The 23,354-nt window shown below is 45.0% G+C and overlaps 3 protein-coding genes across 3 annotated transcripts in view; all 3 read right to left on the bottom strand.

Annotated features, from left to right (window-relative positions):
* Positions 1-23,354, bottom strand: part of LOC311317655 (carnosine synthase 1-like) — a gene marked incomplete at both ends in the record, with an annotated part of 81,763 nt that overhangs the window by 35,293 nt on the left and 23,116 nt on the right. The gene's annotated exons all lie outside the window — the stretch shown is intronic.
* LOC311317943 (uncharacterized protein) lies at positions 282-14,499 on the bottom strand (the record flags this gene model as incomplete). The annotated part of the gene is made up of 18 exons (XM_084449099.1): positions 282-925; positions 1,653-1,786; positions 3,183-3,687; positions 4,907-5,082; positions 5,227-5,979; positions 6,543-6,797; positions 7,016-7,229; positions 7,334-7,398; positions 7,521-7,644; positions 8,152-8,391; positions 8,758-9,186; positions 10,597-10,812; positions 10,991-11,275; positions 12,305-12,469; positions 12,602-12,687; positions 12,966-13,075; positions 13,917-13,975; positions 14,383-14,499. The coding sequence occupies 18 exons, from the start codon at positions 14,497-14,499 to the stop codon at positions 893-895; spliced, it is 3,966 nt and encodes a 1,321-aa protein (XP_084305225.1). The 3' UTR covers positions 282-892.
* LOC311317829 (arylsulfatase I-like) lies at positions 19,370-21,646 on the bottom strand (the record flags this gene model as incomplete). Its single annotated transcript, XM_084448952.1, has 2 exons — positions 19,370-20,768; positions 21,333-21,646. 2 exons carry the CDS (start codon positions 21,644-21,646, stop codon positions 19,370-19,372), a joined length of 1,713 nt encoding a protein of 570 aa, XP_084305078.1.

Genomic DNA, 23,354 nt, shown 5'->3' with positions numbered 1-23,354 from the left:
TTCGGGTATTTTTGTTTTATTGTTGACGTTATGCTCTTCTTCATTGGTAGAGGGAAGGACCGACGAGGCTCTAGACATGAGTTTGGCGCCTCCAGGCGGCCATCGTGCGTCAACAACCTTGAAGGTCGCAACAGCTCAATACATTTCATCCCACAAAATTTGCAGTGTATAAAAATATTACGTTTAATTCCATAAAAAAAGAGTATCATGCATATCATACGAAAGTCATTCTAACAAACAATTTTAACAAAAAGTTGTTCCCCCCCACATTCAATCCCATCTCTTTTTTTCTGAGACATCCAAGCATCCTTTGATTTTCTAACAATTAATATCAAATAAGAAATGCATTCATAAGAATCAGAGACTGCAACAACACTGGTCGGTAAACCATCCATGTCAGGATCTCAGACAGTCAACCATCACTTCACAAACAGGAGACATAGTGAGGAGGGCCTTCAATGCCATGAAACCGTTTGAGTTCATTCCGTTCACACACACACGCGCCATGATAAGGGCACCAAAAAATATTACAATCCATACAAACAATATAATTTTAAGTAGTAAAAATGTGTGCACATAAAAAAACTGTTCGCAATCTGCTGTTGACATACTATGAAAATCAGTTACAATGTAATGGTTACTATGCAACGTTTACAAATGCTTACAGAAAACAGGTAAAGTGTCAGTTTGGTACAGTATTCAATGTTAAAAGCCTCCCATCCTCATCTCAGATGAAGCCCCACAGTAATCGTGATATTGAGATACCAGATGCCGTCAGAGACAGTTAGAGAGGTTAGTTCTGCAGCAGTTCAGCTAACTGACAGCTCAGCGATTCCCTCCTTGATGCTGCACCTAAAGATCCTCACCAGAACGATCCTCTTCCACTTTGTCGTCATGTCTCCGTGCTCTTAGATACTTTCTTTTTCTGGGAGGAAAATGAAACAACATTTACAACTTTTTCTAGAGATGCTGCCAGCTTGAGCTTAAACGTCCCTTATTATGCCCCTGTTCAACAAGTTAATAAAGGTCTAGCCTGAAACTCAGACTGAATTGCCATTTCGTTTGACTTCATTATTCAGTCTGAACAGGCTCCCATTGCAGCCGTTTTCTGAGATGGGCGTAGCTGAAGGAGTCCTTAGCGATGAGTTCATTCCCTAACCAATCACGTTTCTCCGATTAATTACGTCATCACATTCAAAGGACGCTGATTGGCCTGGTTGGAATTCCAACCGATTAATTACTCTCGAGAAGAGCCTTTCCAGATCCTAAATCGCTTTTCGAAAATTTGAAAATTCAGATTCAGGGCCTGGAGCAGGCTAATAGATCTCTGGGGTCGCCCAAAATATTTTTGCTGAAAATTCCACTGAGACTGGGCATTCTAGTGTGGTTCACAGGGTTCACAGTTACAGCACAATGTATTTAATTAAATTATACAATGTGTTACTTTACTGTTATTTCTCTCTTGCAGAATTCACAGTCAAAGTGTGGCTTGAGTTGCGACAGTTTCATTGTTGCTATTGCACAGCAACAATAATCAACAGAGCAGAGTGAGGAGAAGGAATGTTGGTGTTCTGGATAAACATAGATCAAGTTCTGTCTTGCTGTGTCTATAGTCGATGATGATAACGATGAAGATCAGATGAGGTTGTTACCTTTTTAGGCAGGACCTCTGTGGATGCTGGAGGGTTCTCTTCCAGGGAGGGACCTTTGGTGGAGGCGGGACCTTGGGTGGAGCTGATTGGTTCAGTATTCAATGTTTCTGGGATGTCGGCCTGTTTGTGTTTCTCTGTAGGGGCATTTCATAACATGACATCACTTATCATTACGAAAAACTGTACTTACTATTTCAGCCATTTTATTTTTCCAATACTCAACTATCAATCAAATAATAGTACATGTTATATCATAATATATAACAGGGGTGGCCAACCCGCGGCTCGTGAGCCACATGCGGCTCTTTGCCCGTCAATGTGCGGCTCCTCCATCCATTGATTAAAAAAAAGTTGGCTTGCGGCTCTTCCATCCTTTCATTAAAAAAATTAATTAATTAATTCCATAAGAACGTTTCTCTCTCTCTCTAGTTTCGCTGTGCATTTCTTCCCGCCCATTTTAGTTTTTTGCAGATTCGTTTTGCTAGGTCGCGAGGAAGTCGCGTGAGAACCACTTCAAACCAATCATATAGGTAGCAAATCACCTTGGTAACAAAATAATTGTAAACAAAATAATTTGCTTTGCGTGGGTCATTCTCTTTTATGACAAAAGCTAACGTAGCCTAGGCTACTGTACACAACCAAAGAATGGCTGGAAAGAAATGGGCAGCGAAAAAGAAAATATGAAGACGAATACTTCTCATATTTTCTTCATAGAACGTAATGGTAAGCCATTCTGTCTGATATGCCAGACATCATTGGGACATTTCAAAGCCTCAAATCTCCAGCCCAGTCCAGCCCAACCTAACCCAGCCCAGCCTAACCCAGCCCAGTCCAGCCTAACCCAGCCCAGTCCAGCCTAACCCAGCACAGTCCAGCCTAACCCAGCACAGTCCAGCCTAACCCAGCCCAGTCTAACCCAGCCCAGAGTAACCCAGCCCAGTCCAGCCTAACCCAGCCCAGCCCAGTCCAGCCTAACCCAGCCCAGCCCAGTCCAGACTAACCCAGCCCAGTCCAGCCTAACCCAGCCCAGCCCAGTCCAGCCTAACCCAGCCCAGTCCAGCCTAACCCAGCCCATCGCAGTCCAGGCTTACCCAGCCCAGACTAACCCAGTCCAGACTAACCCAGCCCAACCCAGCCCAGCCCAGCCTAACCCAGCCCAGTCCAGTCCAGCCTAACCCAGCCCAGTCCAGTCCAGTCCAGCCTAGTCCAGCCTAACCCAGTCCAGTCCAGTCCAGCCCAGCCTAACCCAACCCAGTCCAAAATATATTATGTCAGAAAATATCTTGTTGTATGTATTAAATTTAAATAAATTAACTTTAAATGTATATTTAATGGACAATAAAGTTTTTCTTCTTATTTTAGACTGGGGAGCCTTGGGATTTTAAATACTTATGAAGGGTGCGGTGACTGAAACAAATTTTTGTGGCTCTTAGTCTCGGACTGGTTGGCCACCCCTGATATATAATAAGAATAGCTACATATCAACAAAGCTGGAGTTGATAAAAAGAGCATCTGTATCATCTGACTCACTTTTCTTCTTTTCTGTCGGAGGACTCAGAGGAAGCTCAGGGGTGGATGGTGGTGGGTCTTTTTCCACAGTCATTTCTTTTAGCAGTTTCTGCTTCTTATTTTTCTTCTCTGCTTTCTTATCGTTTACCACATCAGTCTCTTTCTCTTTCTTATCGTTTACCACATCAGTCTCTTTCTCTTTCTTATCGTTTACTTCGTCAGTCTCATTTGTCATTTTCTCCTTCTTGTTCTTTTCTTTGTGTTCCGTTTTTCCCTCTTTCTGTCTTCTCTCATCCACCTTGTCTTTGTCAGTGTCCTCCTTTTTTCTCTTTCCCTTCACTTCTACAGCTTCCTCTTTCTTCCCCTCTTTTAACTGCTCTGTCTCCTTTCCTTCAACCGTCTCCCTCATCTCCTCCTCCTCCTGTTCTTCGGTCTCTTTCTTCTTCTTCTTTGTCTTCTTGCTCTTTGGTGGGTTCTCATCAGCTTCAGCTTCACTGGGGGTCACATCCTTCGACCTTTTCCCTTTCTTGGAATCAAAATCAAATCAAACTTTATTCATATAGCGCATTTCACATAGAGGTAACACAATACGCTTTACAGAGAGAAAAGTACACAGTGATCCTAACCCAGATTTTCCAGAGAGAAGCAAAACAGTTCACCCATTTCAGCCAATATAGGAGAACTGTAAACATTCTTCCCTGACCTCTCTCAACAAGATGATCAAGCAAGCTCCTGGAAAATGTTTCATTATATTAGCTAGGAACAATTTAAAGAGCACTAAGCATGGAATAAATACTTCCTAATAAGAAACATGACTATCAGTAGAGTAAATAAATAGTTACAGAGATGTTACCTACTGTACATGGTAGGCCATATGTTATCTATCCCTGTAGTCCATAATAGGATATTTAGGTACATCTACATGGCCACTGTAGGCCATATGTTTCAGCATCCCTGTAAACGTGTTTCCCTTCTCATCTCCAAGTTCAGGTTAGGTTCACGTCGAAGGTATCAAACATCATCAAAAGCACATCTTAATCGAACCTAACCAAAGAGGTAAAAATATAAATCATAGAAGTAACCGGAGTGAGACTGTCATTATACTGTATATAATGTACTTTCCAATATTCATGTTTGACCTGTGCAGTGAAACCAACTCGTTAATTAGCAACACATGAGCTGGCTAATTGTACACTGTACAATGAGGGAATCTTATTTGGACAAATTTGTCTACTTGATTTTCTGTATTTCTTCAATGTATGCCTTGCTGTGTTTGGCTGGCTCTGAATGTGTATAGTTGATGCCGGCAGCCATATTACCTTAAGTTACACATACAGTAGCAAGCCAAAACAGTCTACGCATACTGTAGAATATATACTAATGACATTAAATGCCTTATCTTATTTTATTATTTTATGCCTTTCTAATTGTCAGCCTGTTATGTCTGAGCTTTTATTTTTTGACGTACTGTACAGCCACATTGTTTTATTATTGTTGTTATTGTGTTTCTTTCTTTGTTTATTTAATATATTTGACATTATTTGATTTGCCTTTCTTTCTCACAGTTAAGCACAATGTATTTAATTTAATTTCATAACGTGTTACTTTAGTGATATTCCTCTCTTGCAGAGTTCACAATCATAAAGTTTGGCTTGAGTTGAAGAAAAAAAATGTTGGTGTTCTGGATAAACATAGATCAAGTTCTGTCTTGCCGTGTTTGTTGACGATGATGATGAGGTTGTTACCTTTTTAGGCAGGACCTCTGTGGATGCTGGAGGGTTCTCTTCCAGGGCAGGACCTTGGGTGGAGGCGGGACCTTGGGTGGAGGCGGGACCTTGGGTGGAGGTGGGGCATTGGGTGGAGGCGGGACCTTGGGTGGAGCTGATTGGTGTTTCTGGGACATCGGCCTGTTTGCTTTTCTCTGTAGGGGCATATCATAACATGACATCACATTACGAAAACCATCACCTACAATTTCAGCCATCATAATATATAATAAAAAATAATTGCTACATATCAACAAAGCTGGAGTTGATAAACAGAGCATCTGTATCATCTGACTCACTTTTCTTCTTTTCTGTCATAGGACTCAGAGGAAGCTCAGGGATGGATGGTGGTGGGTCTTTTTCCACAGTCATTTCTTTTAGCAGTTTCTGCTTTTTATTTTTCTTCTCTGCTTTCTTATCGTTTACCACATCATTCTCTTTCTCTGCTTTCTTATCGTTTACCACATCAGTCTCTTTCTCTTTCTTATCATTTACCACATCAGTCTCTTTCTCTTTCTTAATGTTTACTTCGTCAGTCTCATTTGTCATTTTCTCCTTGTTCTTTTCTTTCTTGTGTTCCGTTTTTCCCTCTTTCTGTCTTCTCTCATCCACCTTGTCTTTGTCAGTGTCCTCCTTTTTCCTCTTTCCCTTCACTTCTACAGCTTCCTCTTTCTTCCCCTCTTTTAACTGCTCTGTCTCCTTTCCTTCAACCGTCTCCCTCATCTCCTCCTCCTCCTGTTCTGTCTCTTTCTTCTTCTTCTTCTTCTTCTTCTTGCTCTTTGGTGGGTTCTCATCAGCTTCAGCTTCACTGGGGGTCACATCCTTCAACCTTTTCCCTTTCTTGGCTGTCTGTTTCCCATCATGCTTTGGGGTGGAATCAGCAGGTGTTTTGGGTGGGGTGGGCGGAGCTTCAACCGCTGGGGTAGCGGGCAAGATCTGCCGGGGTTTGGCCGCCCTTGGAGCTCTTGCTTTCTTCTGGACTTTGGCTGGTGAGGCAGGAGCAGGCAGAGAGGACAGACTGGTGTTGGCGTCCATCTTGGTGAGGTCAGCATCTGTCAACAGAACCAGTACAGTTAGATAGTAAACAAACATGGCTGACTTAGATGGAGACTAATTTCTCCACTTAACACCATTCCAGGTGAACAGTTGTTTATATTCAGTGTTAACGGTTTAAAATGTTTCCCCCCAATATTCAGTCCCATGTTTTTGTGAGACATCCAAACATTCTTCTATTTTCTAACCACTCACTCATTGTGTGTTTATTATATTCACATAGACACACATGCCATGATAAAGTCACCAAACAAACAAAAAGATTGAACTCAATATAATTCTAAACAGAGAAATAAAAAATATCTACGGCACAAGACTGTTTGCAATCTGCCGTTAACATACTCTGAAAATGACAGGCCTACAGTTACAATGTTAAAGGTGACAATACAAATGTTTACAGATAATTACAGAATAATGTATCAACAGACGGTGTCAGTTTGGTATTCAATGTTAAAGGCCTCCCATCCTCATCTGAAATGTACAGTAGGCCTACAGTAATCTGGATACTGAGATCTCAGAGAAAGTCAGTGAGGTTAATTCTGCAGCTGTCCAGCTAACTGACCGCTGACAGCACAGCCATTCCCTCCTCGCTGTTGCACTAACAATGCCCTGGGTTTGCTCGTCTTCGACGGCGTCTTGGTCTTGTCGTCCACCTCAACCTCACCGTTCTTTGCAGGCGTCGCCTTGCCCTTAGGGGCGCGTGGCTTGGGCGCCCTTGGAGCCCGGGGTTTGGGCACCCTGGGAGCTCTTGCTTTCCTCTGGACTTTGGTGGGTGTGGTCAGACGGGTGATTAAGTCCATTTTGGCAAGGTCCGCGTCTGTCAACAGAACCAGCACAGTTACTGGACAGCAAACATGGCTGACTTACATGGAGACCAATCTCTCCACACCAGCCCAAGCTTCTCTACGCTGGGGTTGACCAGAAGTGATGCTGCCCTGACCTCTCGTCTGTTTTAGAGCGTTCCCTCACACACACGCATGCACGCGCACACACACACACACGCACGCACACTCACGCACACGCGCACACACACACCTGACAGGTCCAGGATCCGTTTCTTCCACATCTCCACGTCCAGGCTGCTGTCTGAGTCCGAGTCGTCCCCAGCTGAGGGAGTAGGAGGAGTAAGAGGAGTAGGAGGAGCAGGATGCTGGGGGACGCCCGTCTCACTCTCAGTGCTCTTGCTCTCCACTGGTGTGCCTGCAGGTTTGGTTGCCGTCCTTTTCCTTCTAGCTGATGGAGCCGAAGCCTTTGGAGAAAAGCATGCTGGGTAGTAGAGAGCCATGTACTGTAGTAGTTTGATGCCGATACAGAAAGAGGATGAAGGACATTTGAGAAGCTCTCTCTCTGCACCTGTGTGTTCTGCGCTGCTGTGGGTTTGTTGCTCTTCACCGTCACCTTCTTTTCTCTGGAGACGACTACAGCAGACATGAAAAGATCAATGAGTTATGATTAAGACAGCCGCCCCCACCACACACACACACACACACACACACGGTATCTTGTCATTTACTGCCTGCTAACACCATGGCCTATGTACCAGTAGGGGGCGCTGCGACAGATGGAGCTTCCTGGTCTGAATCTGAGGAGTCAGTGGTGCTGCCACTGCTGGAGCTCCCGGCCACGGGGTCAGCCTTGCTTTTAGACGTTCCTGTCGCTGCCTTCTGTTGAGTGAGATTCAAATAATCTTCATCACAAGATGTATATTTAGGTGGTCTGTTTGTGGAGGAAAGGGACGTAGTACAGAGTAGCAACTAGAGATGCACCGATATGGAAATTTTGGCCGATACCGATAACAGATATTAACATTTCTGTTATGGCCGATAACCGATATTTACAGATGTCGATATGATCTGTATAAAAAACGAAACGAACTAAAAGTTTCTATGATAATCAGATGTTATACACACTGAAAAACACATGGAAACACTGTCTCTATTTCCAAAACATTTGGAAAAGCTGATCAATCAGATTTACCACATTGTTTCCTCTCAAAAATAACACACACAACAGCAGCTAGACAGAAATAATTATCAGCTGTTCACATCGGACCGATACCGATATATTAAAAAATGACTAACATCGACCGATACCGATATGATTGCCGATATATCGTGCATCCCTAGTAGCAGCTGCCACCGAGATCAGCATCTTCCCGATACGAAGCTCACCTTGGCAGCAGGTTTCCGTCCCCCGTTCTGGGCCTTCTTAGTTGAAGCAGGGGGCTTGAGTTGAACCTCGGCCTGCTTGTCAGGAGCTCCGTCTGGGCCGTCAGGTGACAAACCACCGCTGACACCGGGCTTGCTAGCTGGAGCAGCAGTCCGGGGCGCGGCAGCGCTCGCCTTGACCGGTTTGGGTTTCATTTTGGCTGTCGAAGCCAGCTGACTGTTCGGTGTCACCAGTGTCGATGCCTGAGGAAGTGGGAAGATTTAAGCAATTGACCACGAGAGGCAGTGGGTTACAGGGGATTTTACCACAGCTACGGGGCGTTGTTAGGCCCGACGTGATAGCTGTGGTAAAATCCCCTGTAACCCACTGCCTCGAGTGGTCAATTGCTTTTCTACAACGGTTACTACATACTGTATATATATTCACATAAAACACTCAGTAGTAACATTCAATCATTTGTTTACTGATCATTCTTATCATTTTAGTATTTACAAAATCTTCCACGATAGGCTATAGTTCTGAGTTAAATGGTTGCCAGGCAACATAGGCCATCTCGCCTATTTGGGTTGTCCTAGGCACAGACTAGGCCGAACTCTTAATCAGCTCACCCCCTCAGCTGGACTGTCCTCTTCACTATCAGAAGAAGAATCACCGCTGGAGTCTGTGTTGGTCTCCCGGGCGGTTGTGGATGTGGCCAGGCTTGGGGCTGGTTTAGCTGGGGTGGCGGTGGCTGCTTTTGCTGGCGCGGCATTAGAATTTGCTGGCACTGCCGTTGCTACGCGTGTTGAGGGCGTTTTCGGACTTTCCTCCTCGCTGTCTGAGGAAGAATCACTGCTGCCGCTGGAGTCTTCGTCGGCCTTGGGCGTCGTGGCGGTGGTCTTCCCCGGCGCTGGTTTAGGGGTGGGGCCTGTTGCTGCAGCAGCTTTACTAGTCACCATCATCGCTTTGGGTGTGCTGGACGTTTTGGGACTTTCCTCCTCACTGTCGGACGATGAATCACTACTGTCACTGGGCTTCTGATTGGCTGGGGCGGTACTCTTGGGTGCGGCAGAGGTCATTCCATGTGAATAGGTAAAGGTAAGGCAAGGCAAGTTTATTTGTATAGCACATTTCAGCAACAAGGCAATTCAAAGTGCTTTATATGAGACATTAAAAGCATCAGGATAAAGTGCAAGAAACACATAAAAGGTCATATAAAACGAAATGCCAAAACTAGAAAAAACGCGTAGCGGCTAAATGCCTCCGCCCAACAATGCAAGTTGCAGTTAACATTCAGTTGACCTTTGACATTTGAATACAAAAATCTAATCCAATTAAACTAATTAAGTCTAACTGGACATTTTTGCCAAATATGTACAAATTCTGGTCAAGCCTTTCTTGAGATATCGTGTTCAGCAGGCCAAAAACACCTTTTGTAAGGTCAGTGACCCTTGACCTTTGACCCCCACAATGTAATCAGTTAATCCTTGAGTCCAACTGGACATTTTACCCAAATAAGAACAAATTCTGTTAAGCCTTTCTTGAGATATTGTGTTCATCAGGCCAAAAACATACTTTGTGAGGTCATAGTGACCTTGAAACTTTGACCACCAAAATCTAATCAGTTCTTCATTCAGTCCAATTGGAGATTTTGGCCAAATATGAACACATTCTGTCAAGCCCTGTGTTGACGTGGATGGTGCTTGTGTACACTAGCTTGCTGGTATTCTAGATGTAATGCTAGCTAACACTAGCTAGCTAACGCTATTGCTAACAATAATGCTAAGGATAAAAATAATGCTAATGCTAACACTAGCTAGCTAACGCTAATGCTAACAATAATGCTAAGGATAAAAATAATGCTAATGCTAACACTAGCTAGCTAAAGCTAATGCTAACAATAATGCTAATGCTAACACTAGCTAGCTAACTCTAATGCTAACAATAATGCTAATGCTAACACTAGCTAGCTAACGCTAATGCTAACAATAATGCTAATGCTAACACTAGCTAGCTAAAGCTAATGCTAACGCTAGCTAACTCTAATGCTAGCTATCTAATGCTAATACTATCTAGCTAAAGATAGCATTAGCATTATCGTTAATGCTTGTGATGTCACGGTGACCTTGACCTTTGAATACCAAAATCTAATCCAATTAAGTCCAACTGGACATTTTACCCAAATATGAACAAATTCCGTTAAGCCTTTCCTGAGATATCGTGTTCACTAGGCCAAAAATGCCTTTTGTGAGGTCACAGTGACCCTTGACCTTTGACCCCCACGTTCTAAGCAGTTCATCCTTGAGTGCCATTGAACATTTGTACCAAAGGGGAAGAAATTCCGTCAATGTGTTCCCGAGATATTGCATTAACAAACATCGGTCGGACGGCCGGACGGCCGGCTGTACGGACAAAATGTGGGAAAAATAGGTAGAAGGTAGAACTACAAATAACGCAAGAAAGCTCACCCCAGTCTGATCTTCCTCCTCACTGTCTGTGGTAGAATCGCTGCCAGGCTCACTGGACCCCTGACTGGCTGAGGGTCTGGCTGAGGGTCTGGCTGTGGGCGTGGCAGTGGCAGTGGGCGTGGCCTTGCTAGGAGCAGTGGCTGTGGGCGTGGCCTTGCTAGGAGTAGTGGCTGTAGGTGTGGGCCTTCTGGCTGCTTTTACCGTTGGGGGCGTTTTCTAAAGTAGACAAATAAGAGATTTAGCTGTTGAGGACTTTTTCCAGACAATAAAAAAAAATGGTACGCAAATTTACATCCCAGAATTCAACATCAAAAAAGGTAGGAAATCAACTAGCCAAATTGACAAGAGTAATCTGTGGCAAAACAACAATAACAATAATCTAACATGAATTCACCATAGTTGGACTGTCATCTTCACTGTCTGAGTATATGCCAGTGTCCTTTCTGGATGACTTTGCCGGGTTGCCCGTGGTCTTGGGGGTGACGGTGAGGCCAGCAGACAGGGCCGTGGTCTTGGGGGTGACGGTGAGGCCAGCAGACAGGGCCGTGGTCTTGGGGGTGACGGTGAGGCCAGCAGACAGGGCCGTGGTCTTGGGGGTGACGGTGAGGCCAGCAGACAAGGCCGTGGTCTTGGTAGGAGTGGCAGCTGCCGCAGGCTTGGCTGCAGACTTGGGAGCCGCCTGAGCGTTGGGAGTGACCGGTATCAGTGGCAGAACAGAGAATAAATATAGAATAATAGAATAATAAATAGAATAATTTCACGGTGCCCACCCACATCCATTGTATGACGTAAACGGTGGTAGAGCAATTATCAACTTTCTCAAAAGTGCTAGTTTTGTCAACTTTTTGATCTGAACCATTGTATATGATCATAAGTAACCTTAAAACAGGGCTAAACATGATTTCCCCCTTTACTACTCCTTTAATGCATTTTGTGGCTCTGAGAGCGGCACGTGCGTGCAAGTAGGATGTGGTTGGTATTGGAACGGGGAGATTTTTTGATCCTGAGCTCCAAAAAATTAATGGAGTTGAATGGCCGTCCGTGTTTGGGTGGCTCATGGATCCACCCCGTGATTCGGATACACTTCAAAATTTAATGGGTTCCAAGATGGCCCGTGCTATACCCTTTCACCAAGTTTAATGAAAATAGGTCTGGTTGTTTTTGTGTAATCTGTCACTGAGGTAATAATCAGTTCAAAAACAACAGTCTTCTGTAGCTGTCTATATCCATCTCAAACAGTCAAATGCACTGGATGGTTTCCTCGTCAGGTACATAGGTCTGTTTGCCAGATATTTTTGACACAGACCGACAGAGGAGTAAAGGATATAGCAGTCACAGAGGTTTAGATACAAGGTTTGTATTGTCGGTAAGCCTGACTTAACATGAAACTGTGTCGTAGCAGCAGTACATACACTCCTCTGTGGCAGTAATGGTAAATGGACTGCACTTGTATAGCACTTTTATCCAAAGCGCTTTACAATGGCCTCTCATATTAACCCATTCACACACCAAAGGCGGCAAGGTACTACATGCATGCATACTCATTGGGAGCACTTTGGGGTGTGTGCCCAAGGACACTTCAACATATGGACAGGAGGAGGCGGGATTCAAACCGCCGACCCTACGATCATTGGACGACCCGCTCTACCACTGAGCCACAGCAGTAACAGCTCAGTTCTGGTCTAGTTTTAACCTCTGTCCGTATCACCTGTGGCAGTAGACTCTGACTCTCATCTTCACTGTCGGAGCTGCTACCGATGGTGGTGTCACTGTCCGAACCAGTCGCCTGTCTCTTGCGTGGGGTCGAAGGGGCGACCTTTGACCCTGCCTTGACCTTTGCAGCTGGAGCATGATTGGCCGACACTCTGCTTATCTGGAAACAGGTAACACACCAGAGGTGGAGGCTCAGAGAATGTAATCTTCAACTGAAACAAAGTTATAATATTCAGCTTGTCCACTGGATCATGATGTAGTATCATCATCGCCCCCCCCAATGGTTCTGCACCTCCCCCTTGGCTGGACTGGATCTGGCTGTGTTCACAGGGTTGGCTATCTGGGGCGCTGTGTTCACAGGGTTGGCTGTCTGGTGGCCTGGGCACATGGGACAGGGAAAAGACATGTAAAGACACCGACAGAACAGAAGACCAACAGGACAGAAGACCATGACTTCGCTCAGTGAGTCACTTCTTGGTTGTTGTTGTTGACATTACACTCTACTGTAGCTCTATTTACTGATATGATATGCTATTGACACATTTAGACAACTACTTCATCTTCATCGGTTTACAGTAGGATCACACTCACTCACTTCAGTTGATAAGAGAGACTTATCAACTTCATCTTATAAAGATGTACTCTTCCTACAGTACCTTTAACAGGCGTTGTTTCTTCCTCTGAATCTGAGCTCTCAGTGCTGCTGTCAGTACAGTCCTTCGTCAGCTTTGGGAGGACTGTAGCTGTCTTGGCCTCCGTGGAGCCACTGAAGAAACACATCAAAATCAACATCAAATACAACAATTGGACAAAATTCTCACTGAACCCGACTTCATCACCACTTTCTAGCACAACTTGTCCCTGGCATCAGCTTTACTAAGCACCAAAACGGCCTCCTTCTTTCACGATAGCCTAACCTGCAAAAGACTCCCACCTGCAACTGATGCAAGGATAGAAAGGACAGACACACACACACACACACACACACACACACACACACACACACACACACACACACACACACACACACACACACACACACGTCATGTATAGACACGGCTGCACCTTTTAAAAATGCAGACCTACGGTTCTGCATGTCTGTTCCCACGAACATTTGAGGCCTCAGAAGGACAACGCATATGCAGGTAATGAACGGTGTGGTCGACACACCTGTATAGACACTCCACAACACCAGACAAGAGACAAAACATGAACCAGAGGATTTGTAGTTGATAATTATGGATATTTGATTGTCCAAAAAATAATGCCCAGCGCACCTCAGCCAAGCTCTGGGTAGAAGGCTTGGTGCTCAACAGCAGAAGATTGCATGTATCAAAATCTGTTTACCTGGGGACTAATACTGGACTACCCCGAATAAAGAAAGCTAGAGCACTCATTATATAGTCTGCATGTTTATTCAAGGGACGGTGACTGACGTTTCAACAATGTGTCTTCCTCAGAGTCAACAGAACCAAGGAAAAGGGGAGGTATAATATACCCTCATGGATATATGATTAAATGTATTAATTTACATGGGCCCAAAATACACATTTAAACACGAACACGTTTAAGAGGGGATGTTTTATTGAGAGAGGACTCCTACTCACCCTCCGGACCACTGGCTGTATATGTCCAACAGTGAGAGACCCCCTGATGACGGGTCCCCCTGTGGAACAGACGAAGAGTCAGAAATACAGGTCGGGACTGCATGAAATGTAAAGGACTAAAACAGAACTCCCCGAATGGCTTGCTGCATACAAAAACACATCCATGCCAAATTGTCATGAGACATTCGGTCAGGAAGGAGATACCGATACTTTACTAGCCTAATCTAGCGGGAAGCATACCGGAAGAATAGGCTACTTCATGTAACAACATCGAATCAGTCAGATAGCCTACTGTATATCGCTGTAACTTTTGCAACAATGTAGCAAACTCCGTGTGATATTCGAACCCATTCACATCAAATGACCGACACCACTTTAACCCACGTGGGTTTGAAAATGTTTCAACCCTAATCGTCGTCTCGAAGTCGACTTCTATATATTAAGAGTATGAGATGACATTATTGACCTGTGGGACATGCTGTTTTAGGTCCTCTGCAGCCGTTTGGAAACCGTTCTCCTTCAAATGCCAATAGATCAAGCGGGTCAACTCGTGTTTTGACGCATGCTTTTTTTTGGAAGACATGCTCTGCCGATAATTCAACGTACAATCATAGACCTAGATACATAGATAGATGTTTTTAAACACTTAAAACGTAACCACATTAACACCCATGTGCTGCTTTCGAATTCTACACCGCGCACGTTACCCTTTCAACTTTGACATTGAGCGCGTCATTCCGTTCAAGGCAAGAGTGCATTGTGGGAGTTGTAGTGCAGCGAGACGGATTCACTGTAGGCCTGCGATGCATGGAAGAAACCCTCGAGGGGTTTTCACTGTCCCTCTTTTCCACTGTCTCCTAAACTCATAGGTTTAAACATGAACAATAGTAAAACAATAGTGTAAGAATTATGTATCCACAAGCATTATAACATTAACCTAACCTTTTTAGGCATGTCAGAGCATCAACATCATAATAATAAAATAATAACAATAGTAATAATAATAATAATAATAATAATAGTAGTAGTAGCAGTAGTAATAATAATAACAATAACAATAATAATAATAATAATAATAATAATAATAATAATAAATAAATAAATAAATAAATAAATAAATAAATAAATAAATAAATAAATAAATAAATAAATAAATAAATAAATAAATAAATAAATAAATAAATAAATAAATAAAACATTTAAAAATAAACTAATAAACAAACAAATAAATACATAAATAAATAAATAACAATAACAATAATAATAATTATTATTATTATTTTGTCATGTCAAGACAATCTCAGTGCCACCTGGATTTAGGAAGGAGATACTGATTTGGCTTGTTTTAATAAACATGTTTCAATAAAACATATAATTCTTTACTTCATTGGGCTAATCACATTCTGACTGGTTGGTGATGTAGCTCAGCCACCTGTCTCCCCTCGTCAAATATGATGACCATCAGAGTGAGCATTCTCAACTTATAGGCGATTATGCCACCTATCCCCTATTCGGAATGACCTAATTTGTCTGTTTCAGAGAAGGGGCATGTCTAAAGAAATCTCATTTGCAATAAAACTGTACTACATATCTCCATAGAACCACTGGCGATTGTTCAACAGCACCCTACGCAATTCAGTAATTTGACAGGAATTTATGTTTTTCTGATAAATGAGAGAAAAGTGTCCTCTTTTCCTATTACCACAAAAGTACAATTTCCATCTCGACTAAAGCTATGTTTACAATACTATACTTCAGTATTTGTATACTGTAGGTAAATCACATTCTGTTTGATGATGTAGGGAGGACACCTGGTACAGTACATACTGTACCTGTACCTCAGTAAATCTGATGAAGATACGAGTGAGCTTTCTCATGGGCTTATTTATGGGTTATAGGCTTTTTTTGTCACCAATCCCCTTTTCCGACTGACCTAATTTGGCTCTTTATCAGAGATTGTGGAGAATAAAGAATAGCCCAAAAAACAAATTCTGCCTAAAATAGAAGTCCACAATAATCCATTTAATTAATGGGAGACACATTGGATATTTAATTTAATTTCAAACCTTTATTTATACTCTTGAAGGACTGAGGTTTTCCCTCATTTACAGTGATGACGAGTTTACACAGAGACACAAATCAAATCAACAAAACAAATGCACAAAACAATCCACACTCGCGTATGGGTATCACAAAAACGAAAGCCTTTTTTGAGGACTGACGTCGCTAGATGTTTACTAGAATGAACAGAATGAATGCATGAATGAATGAATGAATGAATGAATGAATGAATGAGCTGAGGTAGTGTATCCAGGCAGGAGACTGTGTGGCAGATGAGTCGGACGGGCATCCCAGAGCTCAGCAGACCCCTGCATGGTCCCTGGATAGCAGATAGAGCAGCTCAGACCCCTGCATGGTACCTGGATAGCAGATAGAGCAGCTCAGAGCCCTGCATGGTCCCTGGATAGCAGATAGAGCAGCTCAGACCCCTGCATGGTACCTGGATAGCAGATAGAGCAGCTCAGAGCCCTGCATGGTACCTGGATAGCAGATAGAGCAGCTCAGAGCCCTGCATGGTACCTGGATAGCAGATAGAGCAGCTCAGACCCCTGCATGGTCCCTGGATAGCAGATAGAGCAGCTCAGAGCCCTGCATGGTCCCTGGATAGCAGATAGAGCAGCTCAGAGCCCTGCATGGTCACTGGATAGCAGATAGAGCAGCTCAGACCCCTGCATGGTCCCTGGATAGCAGATAGAGCAGCTCAGAGCCCTGCATGGTACCTGGATAGCAGATAGAGCAGCTCAGAGCCCTGCATGGTCCCTGGATAGCAGATAGAGCAGCTCAGACCCCTGCATGGTCCCTGGATAGCAGATAGAGCAGCTCAGAGCCCTGCATGGTCCCTGGATAGCAGATAGAGCAGCTCAGAGCCCTGCATGGTCCCTGGATAGCAGATAGAGCAGCTCAGACCCCTGCATGGTCCCTGGATAGCAGATAGAGCAGCTCAGAGCCCTGCATGGTACCTGGATAGCAGATAGAGCAGCTCAGACCCCTGCATGGTACTTGGTGTTATGGAAAGTATTAATCTCACCCTGTTAGCTAATCTTTATCCCCTCTTGTGTGATCTAGTATTAATCAAACCTAACTTCTATGATAAAGGGCCTAATACATATCTTTAATTGTGTGACTGCCCTGACAAGTTTGCATAATCTATTACTGTAGCCAAGCGTGAAGGTCCATACAGTATATTGACTTAGTGAAGTGTAAGCTAAATAACGTTTTAGCCATATGTGACTGTGCCAACTGGTCACTTTGGAGAGGTCCTAGAGGAGCCGTGGAGCCAGCCTGTCTAGAACAGACTGTCTTACTTGTTTCTCTTCTTAGAAAATGAAGCTTCTGCTGAGAAATGGAGGAGGTCAAGCTAACTGGCCAGCACTCCTCTCAGCATTTTCACTTACACAGGCTGATAAGATGAAATACTGATGTATATCAGTCAGGGGGAGTAAATTCCTTCACAGTGGGTTTAAGATTCCTGTTGGTCTTTGTATAAATACATGCTAAAACTGTTATCACCTTTGGAACACTCCTGAACCCTGCGTGGTGACGACTGTTCTCTGTGAGCTCACATTAAAATATATAATATAAACATACCAACCTATAGACATTCTAGTCTGTATCTCCCATTTTATCGATTGATGAATTGAAATAATGCGTGTGACTGGTAATTGATGATTGATCATTAATAAAGGCCAAAACACTAGATAGCAGATAGAGGAGCTCACAGGCCTGCATGGTACCTGGATAGCAGACAGAGAATCTCAGACCCTGTTGTTTTTCTTCTCCAGAACCTGTTATTCTAAAACCATTTGTCAAAAGAAATGTATTTTTTTATGTTCCTCTTCAAAGTTTTTATTTTTTATTTTATACAATTTTAACTGTTTCTGTTTCTCCATTCTTTTCAATTATCATATTTTCACCACTTTAACTTAAAACCCCCTTTATTTCCAGATTACTTTTTTGGTGTTGAGGTTTAATTTTTGCTGTTGAGGTTTAATTTTTGCTGTTGAGGTTTCCTTTAACTTTTTCCCGTCTCTCAGACCTGTTCCATCTATAAGACACCGATGACCTGACTCAGCAAGCCCTGCTTTCATCAGCTGACACCGCACAGCCCTTTACTGCTGGACTGCCAGAAGTCAGGTTACTCACAGAAACCTTAATAGTGATGCAACACCTCCACTTTATTCATTCAACAATATTTCACCCGGGCCTGTCGACTAAGAACACTCTCTTATGCAATGCGGTGACAGACAACTCCAGGGTTCATGGGTCATAAAAGGAGAGAAATTGGAGTAAGTGAAGGACTCTCGTATCGCCATGCTTGTAGATGTACAGTATGTTCATCATTCTTAACAGTTTGATACAACTGTTCAACTGGTGTCAAGGCTATGCTTTATGTATGCTGTCTCAGTAGAGACTTGAGAAGAAAGAGGAAGGAGAGAAGAGGAAAGTGAAAGAAAGTAGGCCACCATATTCACACCCACCCTGCTGCAGTCTCATCTTCACATCTGGCTGCATTTAGCATAAACAGGAACGTGCCTTTTACAATGACAACTAACCATGTCCCCATGTTCAGTCCTCACAGTCTTCTAGTAAACAGTGACCACAGTGGGAACACAGTGTCTTTCTTTCTTTCTTTCTTTCTTTCTTTCTTTCTTTCTTTCTTTCTTTCTTTCTTTCTTTCTTTCTTTCTTTCTTTCTTTCTTTCTTTTTCTTTCTTTCTTTCTTTCTTTCTTTCTTTCTTTTTTTCTCTTTTTTTTTTTTAAACACGGATGGTAAGAGGAAGAGAGATGAAGAAAGATGGGAGTGTATTGTCAAAGCAATACCCTTGTCTCGCTTGGTGAATTTAAATCTTTAATACCGAACTCCTTGCAGGAGGAGTGTCATTTTCTGTAGAATGGGTCCTTATTGAAAAACCACTGTACCACCTTCAGGCATGTACTTTTATCACCATGTAGGCTGTTCTGTTCCTTTTGTGTTTTTGTGTGATGTGTACTTGTATGCACTTTTACTAACATGTAGGCTATTCTATATGGTTATGTTTCTATGTGATGAACTGTATATTTTATTTCTGCTATTGTCTTGGCCACAGCAGACAACAGCCACAGCAGACAACCTTTATTTAATAGTCCCATTGAGATCTCGCATCTCAATGGGACTATTAAATAAAGGTTAAATAAAAGATAGAAGATTCTGTCATTGTAGCTGATGATAGTGTAAACAGAGTCCTGTAAAACTGCGAACTCTCCTTCCCGGGTACAGCACACCTAATCAGCCAGGCACATTATGAAGACAAACCGTGAATCATAGAAATAGATTTAATATCTCGAATTCAACGGTGCAAACATGGTCATTTATCCTGTAAACAAAACGCCAGACATCCACAGTTCAAATCCCTGTTATATTCTATTAGACATGATCCTTGTGTTGAGTCTCCTGAAAAACGACTTGGTTTTAGACAGCTTGTGCTTCCTCCCGTCCTTGCTCTTCTTGTGGTAGACGCCGTTCCAGCTGCCCTCCTCCTCCTCGTCCCCCACCCAGGGTCCCCATGCCCCGCCGTTGAAGTCTGGGTCGGCCCGCGGGTCCTCGAACGGGTAGCGCACCGGCACCGCCGTCCGGTTGTAGAACTGCAGCCGTGCCAGAAGCTCCTTGACCACGTCGGGCCGCTGCTCGGCAAGGTCGTGACGCTCGTACGGGTCGCCGGAGATGTTGAAGAGCCAGACGGACTTCTGTGGCTGGGTGTGGCGCTCCAGGTTCCACCAGCCGGCGGGGAAGCCCGGGAGCATCTGCGGCGGTGTCCAGTCCCCGTAGCCGGGGTCGCCTGTCAGGAGCTTCCAGTCGCCGGCGCGGATGGCGGCCTGCACCGCTGTGTTCCAGATCCCATAGCCGCTCTGCCAGGAGCCAGCGCGGGCCAGGTTGTACAGCGGGTCGATGTTGTGGAGGATCTCCAGCCTGGGGGACTCCTTCCCCTCGCTGATCGCCCCCCACACGTCGTAGCCGTCCAGCCCGTCCGTCTGCGACGCGTTCCCCCCCGCCAGGCCCAGCAGCGTGGGGTACCAGTCTGTGATGTGGACCAGCGCCTTGCTCGCCCTCCTCTTTCTCCTGAGCAGCGGGCTGTGGACGAAGCCCAGCCCCCTGACTCCGCCCTCCCAGTAGGTGCCCTTGCGGCCCCGCAGCGGCCAGTTGCTGCCCCCCGACAACGGCTGCCCCCCGTTGTCGGTGGAGAAGATGACTACGCTGTTCCGGTAGTAGCCGTACTTGCGGAGGGCATAGGTCACGTTCCGCACCGCCTCGTCCACCGCCGACACCATGGCGGCGTACTTCCTGCGCGCCACGTTGCCCAGCGAGCGGTAGGGGTAGAGGTACTGGCTCGGCGACTGCAGGGGCGTGTGCACTGCCTGGAAGGACAGGAAGATGAAGAGCGGCTGGGCCCGGGGGTCGTGCGCCGCCAGGATCTTCCTGGCCCGCTGGGTGTACATGTGGGTGGAGTACTTCCCCTCCTGGCCCCAGGCCACCGTCTCCCCCTCGTGGAGGTCGAAGCCGCACACCCCCGGTCCGGCGCACGACTCGTAGGTGTAGTAGTCCACGCTTCCCGTCAGGGAACCGAAGTAGGTGTCGAAGCCGCGCCGCGTGGGAAGACACTCCTTCTTGTAGAAGCCCAGGTGCCACTTGCCCAGCATGTGCGTGGCGTAGCCGGCCTCCTGCAGCCGCTGGGGCAGCGTGACCTGGTCGAACGGCAGGCAGTTGGGCTGCCGGGGCCGGATGATGGAGTGCTGCAGCCCGGTGTGGATCTGGTACCTGTGGACACCGGGAGAGACAGTTAGCTCAAATTGGACTGGGATCGATGATGTGGCTGAAGAGAGTAACTGATGACACAAAAGCAGGAATAAAATGTGTGGGCTACATTTTTTTGTGAACCAACTATGTATGGCTGCCATGGTAAATACGATTTTAACCACCTGGTTTATTTTAATAATTTAGGCTAAATACCATACCTAGTTAATAAAAACATACGCATGAAGAGCAGGCAGGGCACAGTTTACAAGACCGAAAAGTCAACCTAGGACAACTGAAATTAATTATCTATATGTATGTATATGTAAATCATTAACATTAGCTTATGAACAGTCAATCAACAAAAAAAAGACATCAAAGACAAAAAAAACAACTGATGGACCAATCATGCAAGTGACTGTAAAAAGACTGTAACCCATGAACTGAGTGAACGAAAAGATTAGAAGTAGTCTAGCCTAATCTACTGTAAATAGGCTAAGAAAATGACTATGGAGGATGAACAATTATTTCCAGACATTTTGATTCACGATAAATCAACCTACACGTGCTGCGCCTACAGTAGCCTACCTGCCGGTGATGAACTGACTGCGCGAGGGGGTGCAGATCGGTTGGATGTAATAGTTTTCAAGCTTCACTCCGTCCGCGGCGAGCTTGTCCAACGTCGGTGTCCGAATGTCAGAGCCGTGGTAACCTATGTCGTTGAAGCCTTGGTCGTCCGTCATGATGAAAATAATATGAGGGGGCTGCGGTACAGGTGCGCTGTCTCTGAAGTTAGATACACGATCGCTCTCCACTTGGTTGGGTTTCATCCAGTCCCACGACAGAAAGCCCAGACTGAGCAGACTGACCACGGAGAATCCCGCGAGAGCCGAGGCTGCCATGGTTGAATGTTTGCCTATAGCCTACCTATAACGTAAAATAAATCACGATTTTACCCACTATCCTCTTAAATGAGAAAAGCATGACGTATATGTATTCCCTTTGACAAGTATGTGAAGCTATGACATCAGAGGTCCATGGTTGCGCTCAGTCTTGACCTCTCCTTGCGCTGGATCAGGAAGGTAATGATGACTGGTTACCCAGCGGGCTGCTCAGAGAAATACTGCATCCATCCCCTTTGCTGACGTCTCTAAAATGTTTCAACTCCTTTGAAAACATTTCTCTTTCCCCAGTGGTCGTATTAACCCCGCCCGATTCACTAAGTTTCCCTTGGCCCATTGAAACAAGATGCTGCAGGAACCCCCTGCTCCCCCCCCTCTCTCTCTCTCTCTCTCTCTCTCTCTCTCTCTCTCTCTCACTCACACACACACACACACACACACACACACACTCACACATACACACACACACACACACACACACACACACACACACACACACACACACACACACACACACACACACACACACAGACTCTCTCAAACACATACTCTGTCACACTCTCTCTCTTTCTCATGCACACACTGATTTTTGATTCTCTCTCTCTCTCTCTCCCCCACTCTCTCTCTCTCTCTCTCTCTCTCTCTCTCTCTCTCTCTCTCTCTCTCTCACACACACACACACACACACACACACACACACACACACACACACACACACACAGACTCTCTCAAACACACACTCTCTCTCTTTCTCATGCACACATTGATTTTCTCTCTCTCTCTCTGTTAAACACACATATACCCTCACACACACACACACACACACACACACGGCCTGCTGGCTCTGGCATTTTGCCCACGCAGTGTGATTCAAATACAGCGATACAGCTGAATATCATGGACTCCATGAAGCACACAGACACTCAAGCAAAGTAACATTCAAAGTAACAAACTTTCATGAAATGAAACATTTTCAGCGTTGACATCCTTTGTGAATTTCAGAGCGGTTCCAGTGAGAGAGTCTTATGAAAACATAGTGGGTTTGAGGGGCAGCGTGGGGCCCCCGTAGAAACAGACAGAGACCCTGTTCCCCACTACTCCGGGCTCACAGACCCTCTTTCATTCTTCCTGCTGTTTAACGAGAGAGCCAGCGGCGAGGAGAAAGACCAGGCTCTCAGAGAGACCTCCACCACGATAACATCTCCTAGCCGGACGCCATCAAGGAGCCACTTAGGGACCAGGCAGGAAAACACTGGCCTGCCGTTCTTCAGTGAATGATCCCGTATGTGTAAAAGGAATTCAACCTACAGCTTTTCGTCAACCATCCACGTCGTTATAGCCTGTGAGAAAAATCACATCTAATTTTGCTAAATTGGGGCAGCGTACGACCTTAAAGGAGCCTTGCATTATGTTGATAGTGGTTTGAGTGTGGGCTTTTGAGGCCACAGGTTGGCCATGAGTGGTGCAAGACGCCCTCAAAGGCCTTGGGGTTGTGGCGGAGGAAGTTGATTTAGCAGCTGAGGCGTTGCTTCTTTGGAGTCACTCATGGCAGGGCTGGACCAAGAGAGCATTTGAGTTGGGTGAGTTTAAGGCAGGTCATGGGGGCCGCTGGACAGAGGGTGCCTCTGTGTGTTTATCTATAGGTTCTCCCAGAAGAAGGGGGGCTCGGACCGATGGCAGAGGCACCACCAAAACCAGCTGACTCGTC

Source organism: Borostomias antarcticus (genome assembly GCF_949987555.1).
Source record: "Borostomias antarcticus genome assembly, chromosome: 14".
NCBI lineage: Eukaryota > Metazoa > Chordata > Actinopteri > Stomiiformes > Stomiidae > Borostomias > Borostomias antarcticus.
The sequence above is the reverse complement of the archived record's forward strand: the minus strand, read 5'-3'. Positions and strand labels throughout refer to the sequence as shown.